The 18,175-nt window shown below is 49.0% G+C and overlaps 1 protein-coding gene across 1 annotated transcript in view; it reads left to right on the forward strand.

Moving 5' to 3' along the window:
• The first annotated feature begins 4,013 nt into the window (after nt 1-4,013).
• TRIOBP (TRIO and F-actin binding protein) overlaps nt 4,014-18,175 on the forward strand; it is a 74,674-nt gene continuing 60,512 nt past the window's right edge. The window contains exons 1-5 of the mRNA XM_051961898.1: nt 4,014-4,118; nt 7,152-7,331; nt 11,980-12,119; nt 15,767-15,986; nt 17,627-17,792. Of these exons, the coding sequence (XP_051817858.1) occupies nt 7,209-7,331; nt 11,980-12,119; nt 15,767-15,986; nt 17,627-17,792 (649 nt within the window). The 5' untranslated portion in view covers nt 4,014-4,118; nt 7,152-7,208. The remainder of the gene's footprint in view (nt 4,119-7,151; nt 7,332-11,979; nt 12,120-15,766; nt 15,987-17,626; nt 17,793-18,175) is intronic.

Below are 18,175 nucleotides of genomic sequence, written 5' to 3' on the forward strand. Positions count from 1 at the left end.
AAAAAAAAATACAGTTAAGCAAAATCAATTAAATATAGGGTCTAGCTGCTGGGATATGCCGATAAATGTTTAACAATGGTGTGGTTTGGGGGGGGGGGTTGTTTTAATATTCCCAAGAGACATTTTAAGCTCAATCCACATGATTACCATTTTCTCAACTCTTTCTTAAGTCTAGACAATTAACAAGACAATAAAGCAAGTCCAGCTTTGTATTGTCAGCCCTGGTGCAAATGCCCACACAGGAAGGTGAGCAAGTTCTACAAGTTCTATGCACTTGGGGCTCCAGCACACCCGCTTCCTATCTCCATGAGAATACTGGGGTCTTCCAAGGGCAGCTTCCTCACTTCCTTCTTTCCAAAGATATTTCCCAGGCTGCTCTCTCATCTTCCACTTCAGCCTTGGGAAGAGTTCCTTTCTATGACCAGGAGCTCTTTTCAACCTTTTTCCTTCATCAGGTCTTTGCTCCAACGTTCATCTCCCTCCCAAGCATCTCTTTATCCTTAGTCATTCTTTTTTTTTTTTTTTTAAAGATCATTGTTACTTCTCAGTGACTCCCCCTTCAAAAAACCAGGAGCCCAAAGTCCTTTCCAATACTCAAATAATAGAGTTTAGCCAAAGAAAGCAGGAAACCCAGGGAAATGAGGTGTGCCCATTCTGAATCCTGAGCTGCCACCTTTCTGCCCCTTGGCTAAACACCGGCTTCACCCTTAGTCTTTTAAAATCCTATTTCTCCTTTTCTTTCAAATTCTCCTTTTTCACTTTCTCATGCCCATCTGTAAACAAAGCCTTGTCTCCTCAATCAAAATAAATAAATAAATAAATAAATTACTTCATTTCACCCATTCAAATAGGTACCAAACTTAACTTTCTCTCTATCTTCGGTTTATTTTTCGCATTTCAACTAAAAATACTAGATTAAGAACTAATTTATATTTTCCTTCCAGAAAAAAATCATTAAAATCCCAGAAATTCCATTTCCTTGAGAGAAAAATTTTTATTTAAAAAATAAAATATAAAGTTGGAGGTGCTTCCCCATCCCTCCATCTCCTCACACCTCATTGCAATGTGTCTGAACTTTCTCTCTTTGAGGTTCCTAAAGACCTCCCAGCTATCATTTCCCAATGCCTTCTTCTTTTTTGTTTTCCTGCTTGTCTACACTTCTCTGAGCTTTTCCACTCCCCCACCCCACCCTTCTCTCCCCATTTTCAGCTTTCCTTTTTATTGTTGTCTCTCCCCATTAGATTATAAACTTCTGAAAGGCAGGAGCTGTCTGTCTTTTTTATTTGCCCATTTAGCACAGTGCCTGGCACATAGTAAGCATTTAAGAAATGTTTATTGACTCATTGAAATCCGGCCTTTTTTGAATGTTCTGTCTCTGTACCTTTGACACACAACTGATCACCCACTCCCGGGGGTACTCTCCTCTCTTAGGCTTCAGAAACATCACTCTCACATACTTGCCTCCTACCTCTCTCAATGAATTTCTCATTTTCTTCCATTGCTTTCTCTTCCTTGTCCTTAGTCCCTGTTCTCAGTCCCCTCACCTCCACAACAATCATTTCTGTTCTCAGGGTTTCAACCACTACCTCCCCGCAGATGTCTTCCAGATCTCTCCAATCTGGCCCTCTTTCTCTTCTTTTTTTTTAAGTTTAAACTTTCTTCTTCTTATTATTATAATCATAAAGAAGCTTCAAATTTCTGTATCATTCAGTTTGTCCCTTGAAACTGTATATTAAATTTAAGAAGGCGGTAACAAAATTGCTGTTTGTTATTCCCTTCTGAACATTTTGTTTTCTTTGATGTATCTTTATTAATGTTTCACTGATGCTTTTTCTTCTCCCTTTCTTCTGCCCTTCATTCCTTTCTTTTTTCTTTCTCTCTCTCCTCTCTCCATCTGTCTCTAATGACTAACTCCTTAACTCTCTCTTACAACAAATAAATATATAGCCAAGTAGGACACACAACTCATTGAATATATTCTTATCTCTCTTCTGAGCTCAAACGGCCACACCTGGATGCCCCACCTTCCCTGCATCTTAAATTCGATATCTCCGAAACTCAGCTCCAATACAGCTCTTCCTCCTCACTTTCCAGTACCCATCATTCACTCTGTCTCCTGGGTCCATTCTGCCCACCCAGCCTTTGAATTCTGATTCACAAATGCAGGAAGATAGATCACAATCTCTAGAAGGACATGGTCTCTATGAGCTTCTGTGTCTGAAAATTTCTTCTCTCTCCTTCTCTCCTCCCTCTCCGCCCCTCCTCCAGCCCCAGGCTCATCTGATGTATCTTCCCATCTGAGGAGGTTAATCCTAATACCACAGACAGACAGACAGACAGTCCTTGGCTGGAGTCCTCCTCACAGGCGCTCCAGCTCAGTGAGATGAAACGGGGGAGTGTGCCCTGAGTATCCAGAATCATCACCATGTCAAGCAAAGAAGGCATTTACCTCCTCCAGGAACTGTCCTAGTCTCACAAATGGTAACAACCTTTTTTCTCTTACTGCCTCCCATGGAACTGTCCCTTCCCTCAATGCCCTCATCCCCACTAGATGTGAGCTCTACAAGACCATGACTTAAATGGACTTTCCCCCTCCCCACCCTACTTTATCTAGTAAAGGGCTCTGTACTTTGTCCCTGTTTTTGTCGAGTCCTCCCTCCATTAAAGCAGATTCAGTCCTCCTGCCCCCAGAGCCTGGCCACCATATTAGCATAAAATTATAAATTTGAAGCCGAAAGGACCTCAGAGGCCACCTAATCTAACTCTTTTATTTTACTGATGGAGAAACAGAAACCCAGAAAAGGGAAGGTTTCGGTCTAACATCATACAGGTAATAAGGAACTGAACCTGGATTTTATTCAGGTCCAATGATTTCAGTCCAAGGTTCTTCCCATCCATCGCCCCATGCTGCCTCAGTGATGAAAATTTGTAATCGTTTCTCCATCAGTGAGGTTATGATGAGTCTTTAGCTGAACTTGGATGGCCAGCCTGCTCTGTCCTGGGCCACATCTGGAACTTTTTACAGTATTAAAAATGCTATAAGTATTTACTAAATCGATTGTTGAATGAGTTAAATACATGCCTGGGGAGGCTTCCTGGAGGAGGTGAGTACTGAGTAAGGCTTTGAAGGAAGAGTAAGAATTAGAAAGGAGAAAACCATAGAATAGCAGATCTGGGAGGGACCTTAGAACAGGGTTTGTTAGAAAATAAAATATTAGAACTTTGAGGAAGCCTCCCTAGAATGGGAAGTATGAGGCCTGGAAGGGACCTGGGATGGTCCAGCCCTATTCCTTCCTTCCTATTGCACCTAAGGGACCTGCTGACAGAGCTGGGATCTCAGCACTTTCCTCTACAGCCTTTCACACACACACACACACACACACACACACACACACACACACACACACACACACACACACCCCTGCTTTGTCTGTCAGTGTGTGGAACTTTAGATATAACTTGGTCCTACTTCCATTTTACAGAAGGGGAAGTCGAGGCTCAGAGACGAGAAGGTAGCTGTCCATAGCTGTGCAGATAGTGTCATAGCCGGAGTTTCAACAGTGCTCCCCTAAACCCAGAGTCAACACACACCTCCCCAATTATGTATAGGAAAAACAGTGGCAGAGAACTGAGGCAAAGGAGGTCAGGTGAACAGCCAATTACCTGGACAGGTAAGGAGATCAAAGGGGATATCAGGCTGCCTCTGGAGGGGCCCCTCTTCACCCCACCCACTCCTTCCGCTGGGGGACCCCTCGGGTCAAATCGCAGCCACTGGACAAGCAGTCTGGGCAGCCTGCCCGGCTGCCAGCCTTTCCCACTGCCCCGAGGCCAAATTAGCTGCCAGCCCGGCGCCCCTGAGGCGGCTTTCCGGAGCCCCGCCCCCACTTCCGAAAAGCCAATAGGGAGGGCTTCATGCAAATGAGTCTCCTAGATGGAGCCTATGGAAGACTAGCAAGGGGAAGCGGCCTATCTCCTTCCCCTCCTAGGGAACGTTCGGATTCATTGTGTTTAAAAAAAGAGAGAGAGAGAGAGAGAAAGAAAGAAAAAGAAAAAGAGAAGAGAGAAGAGAGAAGGAGTCCTCGGCTTAGCCGGAGCGCGCACTCCCAGACAGATGCAAGGTACGGGGGCCGGATGGAGGGAAGGAGGGATGCAGGGATGCAGGGACGCAGGGATGCAGGGGTGCAGGGATGGAGAGGTGCAGGGATGCAGGGATGCAGGAAGAAAGTGAGCGCGTGCATGCTGAGCAGAAGGAGCCGGGGCGCGGAGCAGCGAGTGCACTGCCCACGATAATGCTCCCTCCCTCCAGTGTCCGGAACGGATTTCTCCCGGGGTGCCTTTTGAATAATTCATTGCAAATCCCAGGTCCTCTGCAAAGGTCGCTTAGCAGCCTGGGCTGCTTGCGTGCGAGGCTCTTTAATTTTTTTTTTTTTTTTTGAAATCTGGGTGGGGATGCGTGGTGAGGGGCTCGCTCCTGAGTGGCCCCGGGAAGCCGGGATTCTCCGGAGAGGAAAGGACGAGGAGTGAGCCTGCTTTCTGCACGCCGTCCTTGTCAGGGCGAGAGCTGGGACGACGAGGAGGGAGAAGGGGGGAGGAAATGGCCTTCCAGCTTAGGAGATCGCTCAATAGGGAGGAGGAGGGGAAATGCCAAGGCAGATCCTGGGGGCCAGGAGGACCCCCAGGGAGGACTGGCGTCCGGCTCTGCAGAAAAAGACCTCGCCCCTCCCAGCCCAGCCTCATCCATCGGCCGGAGACTACCCCGGGGATCCTGGGGAAGGAGGCTAGTCCTTGGTCCCTGGGGAAGGAGGCTAGTCCTTGGTCCTCGGGCCCAAGAACTTGCCCTGAAATTCATCAAGAGCTTGTTGGGAGTACGGAAAGGGTCAGGAGAGAGCCGAGCTGTAATCCTGCTCCTGGCACCCCTGGCACCCACTGGCAGAGCCATCCTGGGCAAGAGCTGAAGGGAACGAAGAGGACTCCGCTGCGATTCCTGTATTTGGCACATGGGGTGGGAATCTGGTTCCAAAGTGGCTTCCCGGGCCATCCCCCCAGAAGCTAACGGGAGTCGGGGCTGGAAGCCAAACCTTCCGACCCCAAAGACTCCGCTCTTCCGCTCTAACTTTAAACCAGTCCCGATAAGCTTTGCCCTGCTCGCTTCCTTGGCCTGAGTGAGCCTTAGCGCTCTTGTAGGGCTAGGAACATAGAAATTAGTGTTGTTACGGGTGGCCTTCCAGCCCCCGGGTAGGCGGAGGAGCTCGTCTTCTCTGTACTCGGCTGCCCGAGATCTGAGGGGACTCTGGGCCACTTTGGGTGACCCAGGCTGGCAATGGGGCAGGGCTCCCAGCCTGCCTCAGTTTGTTTGGAAGAGAAAGGGCTCTATAAAGTCTTCCCTTTCCCTTCCTGTGTGCTGCAAGAGGCAAGGAGAAAGAACCCATGCTAGAGGCTGCCTGCTGCCTCCGGGAGCCCGATAATAAGATAATTACACGTAACATATCGGCTCAGCCAATCTCCGAAGGATTCCTGATCTCTTCTTGGGCTTGTTGGGCAATGACCCTGCCCCTGCTACAGACCGGGGGTAACAGTGCAGAGAGAAGGACGAGATTGGGAGGGACGCTGAAGTTGGGAAACTCAGCTCTGGGACCGCCTCCTCTCTCTAGGACTTCACACTGTTGGGCCTCAGTTTCCTGCTGTGTAAAATCAAGGAGTGGGAGGGACTGTTAAAGAACACCTAAGATTCTTTCCATCTTCAGAATTCCTTGTTCTAAGGTCCCTCGTGGTTCTGACAGTCCCTATTCTGAAGCCCTTTCAAGTCTGAAACATTATGATAAGGGATTCTTTTCCATTCTCAGGCCCCTCCCAGCTCTGGTATTCCCTGTTCTGTGTCCTCTCCCAAATCTGACATTCCTTATGCTAAAGGCCCTCCCAACTCTGATATCTCCTGTGCTAAGATCCCTCCTAGCTCTGACATTTCTTATTCTCAGGCCCCTCCAGCTCTGACATCCCCTGTTCTAAGCCCCCCCCCCAGCCCTGACATCCCCTGTTCTAAGCCCCCTCCCAGCCCTGACATCCCCTGTTCTAAGCCCCCTCCCAGCCCTGACATCCCCTGTTCTAAGCCCCCTCCCAGCCCTGACATCCCCTGTTCTAAGCCCCCTCCCAGCCCTGACATCCCCTGTTCTAAGCCCCCTCCCAGCTCTGACACCCCCTGTTCTAAGCCTCCTCCCAACTCTGACATCCCCTGTTCTAAGCCCCCTCCCAGCTCTGACATCCCCTGTTCTAAGCCCCCTCCCAGCCCTGACATTCCCTGTTCTAAGCCCCCTCCCAGCCCTGACATCCCCTGTTCTAAGCCTCCTCCCAGCCCTGACATCCCCTGTTCTAAGCCCCCTCCCAGCCCTGACATCCCCTGTTCTAAGCCTCCTCCCAGCTCTGACATCCCCTGTTCTAAACCCCCTCCAGCTCTGACACCCCCTGTTCTAAGCTCTCTCTCAGCTCTGATATTCCCTATTCTAAGTTCCCTCCCAGCCCTGACATTGATAGTTCTGTCTCTCCAGCACAGATCTCTGTTCCATGAACTCTTCAACCTCTAACATCCCCTAATTCTATAGAGTGCAGTTCCTTTTTTTTTTTTTTTTTAAGACTCTTTACTTTCAGAGGGATTCTGGATCTAAACAACCTATAAATCTGTTCATGTGAAGGATGTGAGTAAAATCTTACCATTCTTGTCTGGACTAAGTCTCTGTCCATGGGCCTGTTTATTCCTCCCCAGACCTATCTCCCCCCCACCCCCCCAATCCTTATCACATCCCGGAGGTGAGCCTAGCTACAGAATGCTCTGCCACCTACGTACAAGTGTTGGCTGATTCTCCCGGCCTGGCTTGTCTAAGTGTGGAAAACCCCACTCCATGGCTGGCTGGCTGCAAAATGGTTTTTTCTTTTTCTTTTTTGGACGTAGTGATTCATGACCTTTTAAATCACAGAGAGGCTATGATTGGCAGTGGTGAAGATTATACTTTTGATGGTTCAATGGAAGACCAGTCGTATGTTTGTACTTGTGTGTGTGTGTGTGTGTGTGTGTGTGTGTGTGCGCGTGTGTATGAGTGGAAGGAGAGCACTTGGGAGCAGACATATCTGACATCTGTCTTCTTTTTTTTGCATTCTAGGCGCCTGCCAGTGAGTGGGTCCCATCCTGGGGGACAGTCCTGGCCTAGATCTTTTCCATGATGAAGAAGGTGACAGACACTATCTCACGTAAGCACTCTGAGGTCTGTGTGTTTGCGGAGAGTCACTGCCAAAATTGTTCTGAGGTCCAGGAGGCCCACTATGACCCCGGCACACAGCAGGTAAGCCAACCGTATCAAGTCAATGGGGTGAGAAGGATTGAGGATGGGGAATAAAGGCGGTGACTGATTCAGCAGGCCATGGAACTATCACCCATGGACAATATGACCTTGGATAAGTCAATTCTCCAATTTAAGTTTTCTCGACAAAATAAATAAATAAGAGAGAGACAGAGACAGAGAGAGAGAGAGAAAGAGAGAGAGAGAGAGAGAGAGAGAGAGAGAGAGAGAGAGAGAGAGAGAGAGAGAGAGGGAGAGACAGAGAGACAGAGACAGAGACAGAGACAGGGACAGGGACAGAGACAGAGACAGAGACAGAGAGACAGAGGGAAGGAGGAGATTGGGAAGATTAAATTAAGTAATCAGAGAAGAAAAAAACAATCAGAAATGACACCAGAGGTCATGTGGTACAATCCCATCCCCAAACTCAGATATAAGGTCTTTGAGGGCAGGGAAATATTCAGGGTTTATCTTTGTAAAAACTAATCCCTGCCCAATGCTATATACTGTAGGTGCTTAAAAACATGTGATTGATTTGGGTGAGTGATTTACCCCAACCCCCTTTCAAAACATCTCTGTCTCCATCTCATTGACTTCTCAGCTGTCTGTGATACTGCTGTGACCCATGCCCTTGAGGCTTGCCAAAGCCAGCTGGGACTTTTGGCCTAGGTTCCAACCCAGGAGGTGTCAAACTTCTAAAAGTCATGGAACTTTTGTAGTTTTTGTTTTGAAAATCCATTGAGAGAATCTGGAGCCCGACACTAAGTGTAAAGAAGGCCCGAAGCTCTCTTTGCTGTTGTTTATGGTCACACTTGGGAACATTGCACAAAGTTTTAGACAAATGGTCCTTGAAGAAGGGAAATTAATCTGATTCTGGAAAAAAAAATAGTTTCAGGGAAACTTTGAACAGAAAGAAATTGGTGCTTTTTACAAGGACACATGAAGAGCTTCTTCTAGAATCCTCGGGTGGTTCTGGGAAATTCCAATGAGTTTTTATGTATCTTTGTTTTTTGTTTTGCTGAGGCACTTGGGATTAAGTGACTTGCCCAGGGTCACACAGCCAGGAAGTGTTAAGTGTCTGAGGTCAGATTTGAATTCAGGTCTTCCTGTCTTCTGGGCTGGTGCTCTATCCACTGCACCACCTAGCTGCCCCTTTTCTACTTTGTGTGTGTGTGTGATCTTAGTTAGATGCCTTGGGACCCCAGTCAACTCCCATGGAATCGTGACCAAGTCTGTAGGACCCTGGCGACTCAGTGGTTCAAACCCAACCAGAATTCTATTAAGGACCTTCTATAGAGTTGTAAGGCACCGTGCTCCAAGCCAGGGATGCAGAGATTAAAAAATGACTCAGCCCTGCCAGCACAAACATACATAAACATGATAGAAAGTAGAGAGGGATTGGGGGGATGGAAGAATTCCACCAACGGGCCCTTCGGAAATTTGAGGAGCCCTCTGGGGAAATTTCAGCAGAAGGAAGAAGTGGGAATCAGGAAATCGGCTCAGAGGAAGTGACATCTGATAAGGATTCTGAAAGCCCCAGGTGTGGAGCAGGGTTCGCTGGGATGACCTGGGCACATGCTCGGAAGAGGGAAATGGCAAGCTGAGGTTAGGGAATAGCAAATGCCCACAAATGGGATGTGGGGCAAGAAGGAGAATAAGCTTCCATAGAGCTATGGGATCTAAGACCAGCCTGAGAAATCCTACTCTCACGCTCTAAGCTACCACTCCCTAGACCAAAAAGGAGATTTGCGTGTTGAGCATGGGGGAGAAACTGAGTCAACCTGGATCATGGGACCGGCCAAGGAGCGGTAGCTATCGCTGAGGGTTCTCGGGTCCCGGGGTAGGAGGGCGGGTGGAGATACAGGGAGGGTGTCTGAGAAGCCAGCTTCTCTTTGGGAACTGGGTCATGGCCCCAGAAGGGATCTGGGTTGTTCTATGAGGGGAGGGGGGGAAACAGAGACAAGAAGTCTGAGTACCGAAGCAGGGAGAGAGAACCGAAGGTCCCCTTGGGTACAACAAGGGGGAAGGGTAAAGGGAGAAGAAAGGGCAAACATTGCCTGAGCTGTGCGTCTGGTTAACCTCCCCACCGGCCCCTGGGGATAGCCTCCACCCACTGACCTGCTCTGATTCAGATCTGGCTCCGGTGAGGACACTCTGTCCCCAGCCACAGGCCCTCGGCCCCTCCTCCCCACACCGGGAAAGCCTTGGAGCTAGAGCTCCCGGCTGGGGAGCTCATACTGGGTCCCAAAGAGCCGGGCCCTGGGAACGGCCCTCGCGGGGGCGCAGGGATCCGTGGCTCCCTTCTCCCCATCGGGGTCCGGAATAGAGACCCAGGGGGTTCTGGGATTGTCCTCTTGCTCGGGTCGGCCCCCGCTCACCGCCCTGTCCTCCCACCCCGGGGAGGCCGGTGGGTCCGAGGCACCGCGAGGACCGGGCTCCGTCCCCCCGGGGAGCCGCGGTGTGTGTGGATCCCTGGGCCCCTCTCCCTGCTCCCTGGGGCCCTCAGGTGAGCTCGGCAGGTGTCAAGTTCCGGCCGGTTTCATTTGCGGCATTGTTCTTGGCCCGGCTCCGGCTTATGAAAGAGTAATGAGGGCCCTCGCTCCCTCCCGGCCAGCCCCTCTAGGGTTACTGCTGCTCTGCCGGGGCTGGGAGTCAGGGCCGCGGCGCGGGGGCCCGAGCATCGCGCCCCCCGGGGGGACAAGGGCGCTGACAGCCGGCCTGCCCTGCCCTGCCCGGAGCCCTCCAGCCTGCCCTCGGCACCGAGGTAAGCAGAGAAGGGGCGGGGCGGGGATGGGAGGAAGCGGGAGCCCGCCACTTCCCCCACTCCTCGAGGGCTTGCGACGTGATGGGGGAGCCCGGGCGGGGGAGGGGCGCTGCCCCAGAGGCGCCGAGCCGCTTCCCCGTGGCCGAGCCCAGAGCCGCCACACCTGGGGCCCGGCCGGCGGCGGCGGAGCCCCCATCTCCCTCCCCCCTCCCATACGGCGCCCCCTCCTCATCCCAGAGTTCCCCGTTGCTCTCCTCTTCCCTTTTTCTCCGCTGACTTAGTCCCAGTTCCTTTATATTACCTCTACTCCTACCTGCCTGGTGCCCTACGGGGAGCCACGGGTCCCCTCCAGGTCCGGGTTTGCACCTGTGGCATAGACTAGAGCAGGGATTCTCGGCCTGGGCTCTCGGGACTTGTTCTCCCCTGCTCTCGGATCTGGATTTCAGCCTCCTCACCCTGTCATTAACGCTCCTAAAACCTGCTTCTGGGAAGGGCCAGGGAGGGACCCAGAAAGGGTTAAGAACCCCTGAATTAGGCGCTCTCCAGCTCTCAGCACGCCTGGGTTCTAACGTTCTATGTCCTCAGCCCGCTTCCGGCTCTGGTAATATAGGCTTTGACATTCTGCGTTCTCAGATCCCCTGCAAGTTTCAACACACCGACTTCCAGTTTGATGTTCTTTGTACTCATCGTCTATGTCCTAAAATTCCATGTTCTCTATTTCCCCAGCTTTCCCAGTTCCCATTCTAACATCCCTCTTAACTGTTCCGTTCTAAGTTCTAGAGTCTCTTCCAGTTCTGACACGGTTTTCTAAAGTTCCTCCTAGCTCTGGTACTTTAAGACTCAGCTCCTTTAACAGTAGTTTTCCACCCTATATAGGTTCCATAACTGAATGTGGGAGTTGCACAATTATAATTTGTTATTAGCAATTGTTTGGTTTGTTTACCTATTTTATATCCTAATATACTCGGGGTCACTGGGGACAAAAAGGCTAAGAAACGTTCCCAGTTCTAATTTATGAGTACATATTGTATGAATTGTTATTTTATTATTTGTTAGTGAATATTCTGAGTACTAATACTCTATGTTTTAACATCCCACCCTGATTTTTTAACATTCTAATCTCTGACACTTCTGTTCTAAGGTCTTGCTTAGTTCTGAGAGTTTGTGTTCTAACATCCTAAGGGTTCCCTGAGTTGCAATATTCTAAGTCCTAAGAAACTTCCTCAATCTGACATCTTATATTCTAGCATTCTATGTTCTGAGGTCTCCTTCAGCTTTGATGTTCCACATTACTAACATTTTGTTTTGAAGTCCCTCTCAGCTCTGACATTCCCTGTTCTAAGCCCCTCCAAGATCTGAACTCTCCTGTTCTAAGACCCTTCCCAGCTCTGACATCCCCTGTTCTAAGCTCCCTTTCAGCTCTGACATCCCCTGTTCTAAGCTCCCTCCCAACTTCTCTGACACTTCTGACTTCTCCCAACACTCTGACATCCCTTATTCTAGAGTCCTTCTGACATTCTGAAATCCCACACTCTCTTTTCCCTCTTTCCTCCTTCCCTTCTAGCTTCTCTTGCCCCTCCGCACCCCAAGCTACAAGCACATCTCTCCACCCAGGATAACAGCACACAGGGTACAAGGCACACTACAGGGGTCTGTAAAGGATAAGCTTAACACTGATTTTTTAGGAACAGGAGTTAGAGCCGGAAGGACCATCTAGTCCAATCTTTTTATTTCACAGAGGGGGAAAGTAACTTTGCAAATGTCACACAGCCAGTCACACACACACACACATTTGCCCCCATCGAGGAATTAAAACAGAGTGGAGGAGCCCCCACATTTGGGTATCTGCTCCCCCGTGTCTCAACAGCTACTCCTCTCCTTTTTCAGGAGACAGGGACACCTCTGGGAGCCGAGGACCCTTACTGTGACCTGCAGCGAGGTCCCCAGCACCCCAAGGATACCCTCTGCATCTTGAGCCCCAGCTGTGAGTTGGTGGTGGCCACTTCCCTGGGACATAAGCCTGAGAGGTAGGTCCTGGCCCAGACCCCTGCATATCACCTTGTAGAGGGTGGGGGAGGAGGGTGGCGGGCCTGCTGCTGGTCTCAAGAAGCCTTCCCCTGAACCCTGAACCCCAGCTGGCTCCTCTAGGCTTGCCCTCTGGTGACAGAGGCTCATCCTTGAAGTCCTTCCTCTGCCTCCACCCAGTGGGCGCCAGATAGCCCTGCCCTGTGGTCCGATTCCTGCCATCAAAGTTGTCATGCGGCTCCTCCCCCACTCTCCTCCTCTTCACCTCCACTTCTTCCTCCTTGACGCTCCTTTGGGAAAGGCTGACACTTTTTCAGTACTGAACACATCCCTAGACTTAGAGACCAGAGACCTGAGTTCAAATCCCGATGTTTACTTCCTAACCCTAAGCCCTCTCTGTAGAACAGTGAGAACATTCTTGGTCTGCCCATAGCCGTCCTCCAGGTAGATCTTTCCTGATCCAGGTCACTACCTCTCCACAGAGTTCCTCATGAATGTTGTGGCCAAAATAATAATAATAATGATAATAATGAAGACGATAATTCTCTGGAGGTATCATGATAGATGGGAGAATGTCCTGGACTTGGAACCCAGAGAATGTGGGTTCAAATCCTGTATCACACACTTTGTTATATGATCTAGATCAGGTTTCTTATTCTTAACAAAAAATGAGGAGAGAGGGGCTGGATTCAGTGGCCTTGGTCCATTCTGGCTCCGGAGCCATGGGCCTACATTAAGTTTGTCTCAAGGTGGTGTTGAGCTTTTTCCTCTGGGCGGGACCACTCCGACCTGGAGTCCTACCGAGTCTTTTGGAGCCCAAGGTCACTTCTCCTGACGCTGAGCTGGGCCGCAAGGGAACTCTAGGATCCTCTCGGCCAGCTCCCCATTTAATAGAAGAGAAAAGCAAAGCCCTGTCCGAGGTCACACAGCTAAAGTAGTAAGTGCTCGAAGTAGGATTCGAAGCCAGATTCTGAGTCCACAGTCAAATCCTTTCTTTCACACCTTTCGGTCTCCTTTATTATGGTTGTTACTCAACCAGTGTGTGGCAAGGCTAAACTTTCTCCAGGGTGAGGGCATTTCCAGGTGCAAACTCTAGACAGCCCAGGTGTCTCGCACAGCCCGTATCACATTTCTGCATTCTCCTTACCCAAGTTCACAGCATCAGACGTCTCTCCCAGCAGCTCCTGGCCCCCCTTCTTTCCGCTCTTCTGTTGCCCAGAAGCCCCCAGGGCTGAAATGTCTACTTGTTGGGTCTCTGCAGGCATTTGATCCTTTCGTTTTGAATTCTGGGAACACCCAACCCCACTATTGACCTCTCCTCAAAACTAAAGGATTTTATCTTCACACTTACAATTACTCAGCTGACCCATCCCAGATTTTTTTCCCTTTTTAGAAGGAAGGAAGGAAGAAAAGAAAGAGAAAGAGAGAGAGAAGGAGGGAGAGAGAAAGGAAGGAAGGAAAGAAGGAAGGAAGGAAATGGAAGGAAGGAAGGAAATGGAAGGAAGGAAGAAAGGAAGGAAAGAAAGAAGGAAGGGAGGAAGGAAGGAAGGAAGGAAGGAAGGAAGGAAGGAAGGAAGGAAGGAAGGAAGGAAGGAAGGGAAAGAAGAAAGAAAAAGAGAGAGAGAAAAAAGAAAGAGAGAGAAAGAAAGAAAGAGGAAGAATGGGAGGAATGGAGGGAGGGAGAGAGGAAGGGAAGAAGAAAGATTGGTTTTCATGATAGATTTTTTAATATCACACTCATTTCAACTGACCCTTCCCAGAAAAAAAGAAGTTAAAGCAAAACCTGGACCTCCAAGCCTCATACTTCTCTGGGCAACATTCCCCTGCCAATCTCCCTCCTCCCTCTCTCCAAGAAAAGTGAGGTTCCTTCATGAATCTTTATCTGGAATCAGGTCATTTGCCATATTTAATCAAGGGTTGGCTGCCATTAAATATTGCTTTCCTTTCCACCATTGTGGTCCCACAGTATCTTTCTCTTTGTTGACTTTTCTCCTGTCTATGAATTTCTTTTTTTTTTCTTTTTTCTTTTTTTTGCTGAGGCAATTGGGGTTAAGTGACTTGCCCAAGGTCACACAGCCAGGAAGTGTTAAGTGTATGAATTTCTTACAGTGGTTATGTCTTCTGAGGTCATTGAATTCCATTCCGTTGTGATTCACACAACTGATGGGCAGCTACTAAGTTTCTAGTTTGAGGAGTTGGAGGGGGTTTTTTGGTGAGGGATCTACCACAAACATTACTGCTATTAATATTTTGCTCAATAGGAACCTTACCTTCTATTTCTGCTCCCGGGAGGGTATGTGCCCACCAGGGACATCTCTGGGTCAGAACCTCTGAACAATTTGGGGACTTTTCTCCCACAATTCCCAATACTTATACAGAAATATCAGACTGATGGGCATCTCCAGCCTCATCTTCCCAGAGGCCCTCCGGAGTTGACTGGTTCCATCTTTTAGCATCTTGGATCATTTGTTGGGAACGGGATGGCCTTTCTCAGGACTAACGATCTGGTCTGTCTTTCCACATGGTTGTTAGTGATGTGCAATTCTCCGACAGCCTGGAAAAAACTTCTTAGTCTTATTCATTTTGTCAGGTGAGACTTCAAATCGTAGACTTATGGGGTCACCCAGTCAAACCCCTTCGTTATCAAAGGCGGAAACTGGCAGACAGGCTGGTGAAGTAAATTTATTGAATGCCCACTCTGTGCCAGGCACTGAACCAAGCAGCAAAATACCAATACAAATAAAAGAAAGGGGCTTCCAATTAAATTATCACAATTATTATAATTAATAAGGAGCTTAAAATTAATAGGGGAAGACAATACAGAAAAAGGGAGGAGGGGAAGGGAAGGAGTCCATATCTGGTCACAGCCTAGTTAGGAAGGGAAGGGAACATAGCTGGCCTGCCCCCACTTCCCAACATGGAGGTCCTTTCACTAATGGGACAAAGGGAATGGCACGGAGGAGGAGCGAGAAGGGACAAAGTCCAATATGGGCCATAAAAAGTTGACATGGGAAGACAAATGGATATATTTCTAGGGAGGAAAGTGGCAGGTGGGGCTTAAAATCTGGAAGATCCGAGTTCAAATTCTGCCCCAGACACTTACAAACTTGGAGACACTGGGCAAGTCCCCTTCTTTTCTCTGTCTGTTTCCTCATCTATGAAAGTCAAATCTCGACTGTGACCTTTACTAGCTTATGTATCAGACAGGGGCTCCCCAGCCCTCGGGCTTGTTCCGAGATCACTTTATTGAGCTTTCCAGCAGGTCATTGTCACCCTCATCCGAGTTCCCCTGTGGTCATGTGAACGTTATCATCATGTCTGAATCTGAGATTCAGGGACAGAGAGCGTTATATGTATACATCTGTAACACAGGTTTCTGGCCTCCTGTCAGTCCGTTTCTCCCAATTCACCATCTCTTTGGGGGAAGGAACAGTTTCTGATTTAGAATGAGAAGGGAACCATTGAGTCATTTGACAGATGGGAAAACTGAGGCACAGAGAAATCAAGTGATTTGTTTAGTCACACAACTATTCAGTGTCTAAGCTGGGATTTGAACTCTGGTCTTTCTAACACCCAGTCCATTGCCCTATTCCGTATATCGCAGTGACTTCGGTGTCTCGGCAGCAGCTGTTGTGTCTGTCTTTTCTAGTTTTGGGGTTCCAGTGGAGTGGCCCTCAGCAGAGAGCCCCGAGACCCAGCCTGGGTGCCAAGAGATCGGGGGTGAGGTACCCTACCTAGAGAGCCTCACCTGCACACAGCTGAGAAACTCCTCAGAGGCCAGCCCGGCCGGCAGAGTCGCTGCCAGCACCAGCCCTGACCGCAGCCCGGGCACCCACTGTCCTGATGAGATCAGCACCCCAGACGCTGTGGTGAGCAGGGGCAGGGAACTCCTGGGGGTGCAGAGTGGCCCATCAGACTCACCTCAGCTCCCCAGACTCAGCCTGATCTGGTGGACAGAACCCTGGGCTTGGCTCAGAGGGAAAACCAGTGACCACAGACAAATCCTTGCTTCCCTCATCTCTAAAATGGGCCTGATGGAATAGACAAAGAGAGGATGGCGTGTCTAAAATGGTCGTGATAGAATAGACAAAAAGAGGATGGGGGCTCAGAGTTAAGATGACCCAGGCTCAAGTTCCTTAAGTGATACCCACTGGCAGAGGGACCACGAGCAGCAATTTCTCAGTACCCAAAATTCCAAGGAGAGGCTGATCTGTCTTGGGAGAGGGAATTTCCTCACCCGGGAGTCCCCTCTCCTGGTGAAATCAGATCTGTGCCTAAGAAGCACCAGGTTTGGTGTAGGTAGGTGATGAGCAATATAGACATCCTTTGAAAAAACTCTCCAGAAACACGAGCTCCTGGCCGGATCCCAGAGCCGACAGGGCTAGCCCGATGGGCTCTTTGCCTCCTGGCCAAATTCATTATCGGGGGGAATCTGTCTGGTTCCCTTTGGCTTTGAATCCTGCGTTTCAAATTAGGGGCTCCTTCTGGTGCCCAGAAGAGACTTTCTGTTCACACTTTGGTCCGTAGATGAAATGGAGTTGGGGGCAGACGCAGCAGGACGCTGAAACCCTTGGCAGAACTTTGCCCTGTGGCACTGAGAATCAGGGCAGCTACTTAGAGGATCTTAGGCTCATCCTTTTAGAGGACAAAGGAAGCTCAGAGATCTTCTAATCTAATTCCTGCGTTTTACAGATGGGGAAATTGAGGCTTAGAGAGTGACTTGCCCAAGATCACAAAGGTAGCAAATGTCAGAAGTTGGATTGGATTTGAACCCAGGTTCTTAGGTCTGAGCTCCTTCATGCAACATGATGCAGTCCTCAAGGGGTGCCTAGGTTTAACCTCATGAGAGGTGTCCATTATTCATCTTTTGTGAGAGAAAGCCAAATGACCATCTGCTAATTAATTATTCAATAACCAAAATTAATAAAATGATAATTACCTCAGAAAAAAAAAGTCTAGGAATTTATTTCTTTTCAGTTTTTTCATTCTTTTTTTGTAACAAGGTATATTTTTTCATTTAATTTTTCAGATTTTTAATTTACATTGATACGTCTTGTTTTTTACAGCATTCTTATTTTCAAATATATCCCCTCTTGCACCTATTACCCACCAAGCCATCCCTTCTTAAAAAGAATTTAAAAGCACTTCAGCAAAACTAACCAGAACATTACTCAAGTCTCTACACATGTCCCCCACCTCTGTGAAAGATCATAGGATCCTAGATCTGGAAGAGACTTAAAAAGCTTTTAAGTACAACTTCTTCATTTTACAGATAAGGAAACTGAGGCGCAGGTTAAGCCACTTGTTTAGGGTCACAGAGCTAAAGAACAGGGATGAAATTTGAACCTTCGTTTTTCTGATTCCAGTGCTACACTGTTTTGAGAGAGAGGGTCATTGCCCTAAACCCCTACCTAGCTTAGGTGTTGCTCCCTAACCCCATGAGATCCTGGAATCAGGGCTCCTTGGAAGTTTCCCCCTTTCCAATCTCTCACCCCTTGTGTCCATGCAGGACTTGGATGCTGTCGACTGGCTCAATAAGCCCCAGGACTCTGACAGGCTCATCATGATGTTTGCCAGGCATCAGGAGCGTGCACAGGCTGATGGTCCCCGGAAGGCTCCATCCTCCATTTCTAGGGCATCAGCCTCAGGTGATACTCTGGGACTAAGGAGGGAAGGTAAGTTCTCTTCTATCCCAGGCTCAAGGAGTCCTTCTAGAGAGGGAGAGATGCCTGAAGTGCCTTTCTGAAAAGGGCAGAGTTACAGAAATCCACCTTGGGTGGGTGGTTCTAGAGCAAGAATGGAAATTTGGGGGTTCAGGAGCAAAGAATTCCAAAGCCGGGAAGGATGTCAGAAGATGACAAAGCCAGACTGAGCAGGAATCTTGTGACAACATCTATGAGAAGTTATCATTATATCTTTGGGTTCTACAGGTCTGGAAAGGAACTTAGAACAGAGAATGTCAGAGTTAGAAGGGGCCTCAGAACAGGGAATACCAGAGCTGAGAGGGGCCTTAAAACATGGGTGTTGGGGATAGGAGGGGCTTAGAAGAGGGAAGGTC

The sequence above is a fragment of the Antechinus flavipes genome, chromosome 5, assembly GCF_016432865.1.
Source record: "Antechinus flavipes isolate AdamAnt ecotype Samford, QLD, Australia chromosome 5, AdamAnt_v2, whole genome shotgun sequence".
NCBI lineage: Eukaryota > Metazoa > Chordata > Mammalia > Dasyuromorphia > Dasyuridae > Antechinus > Antechinus flavipes.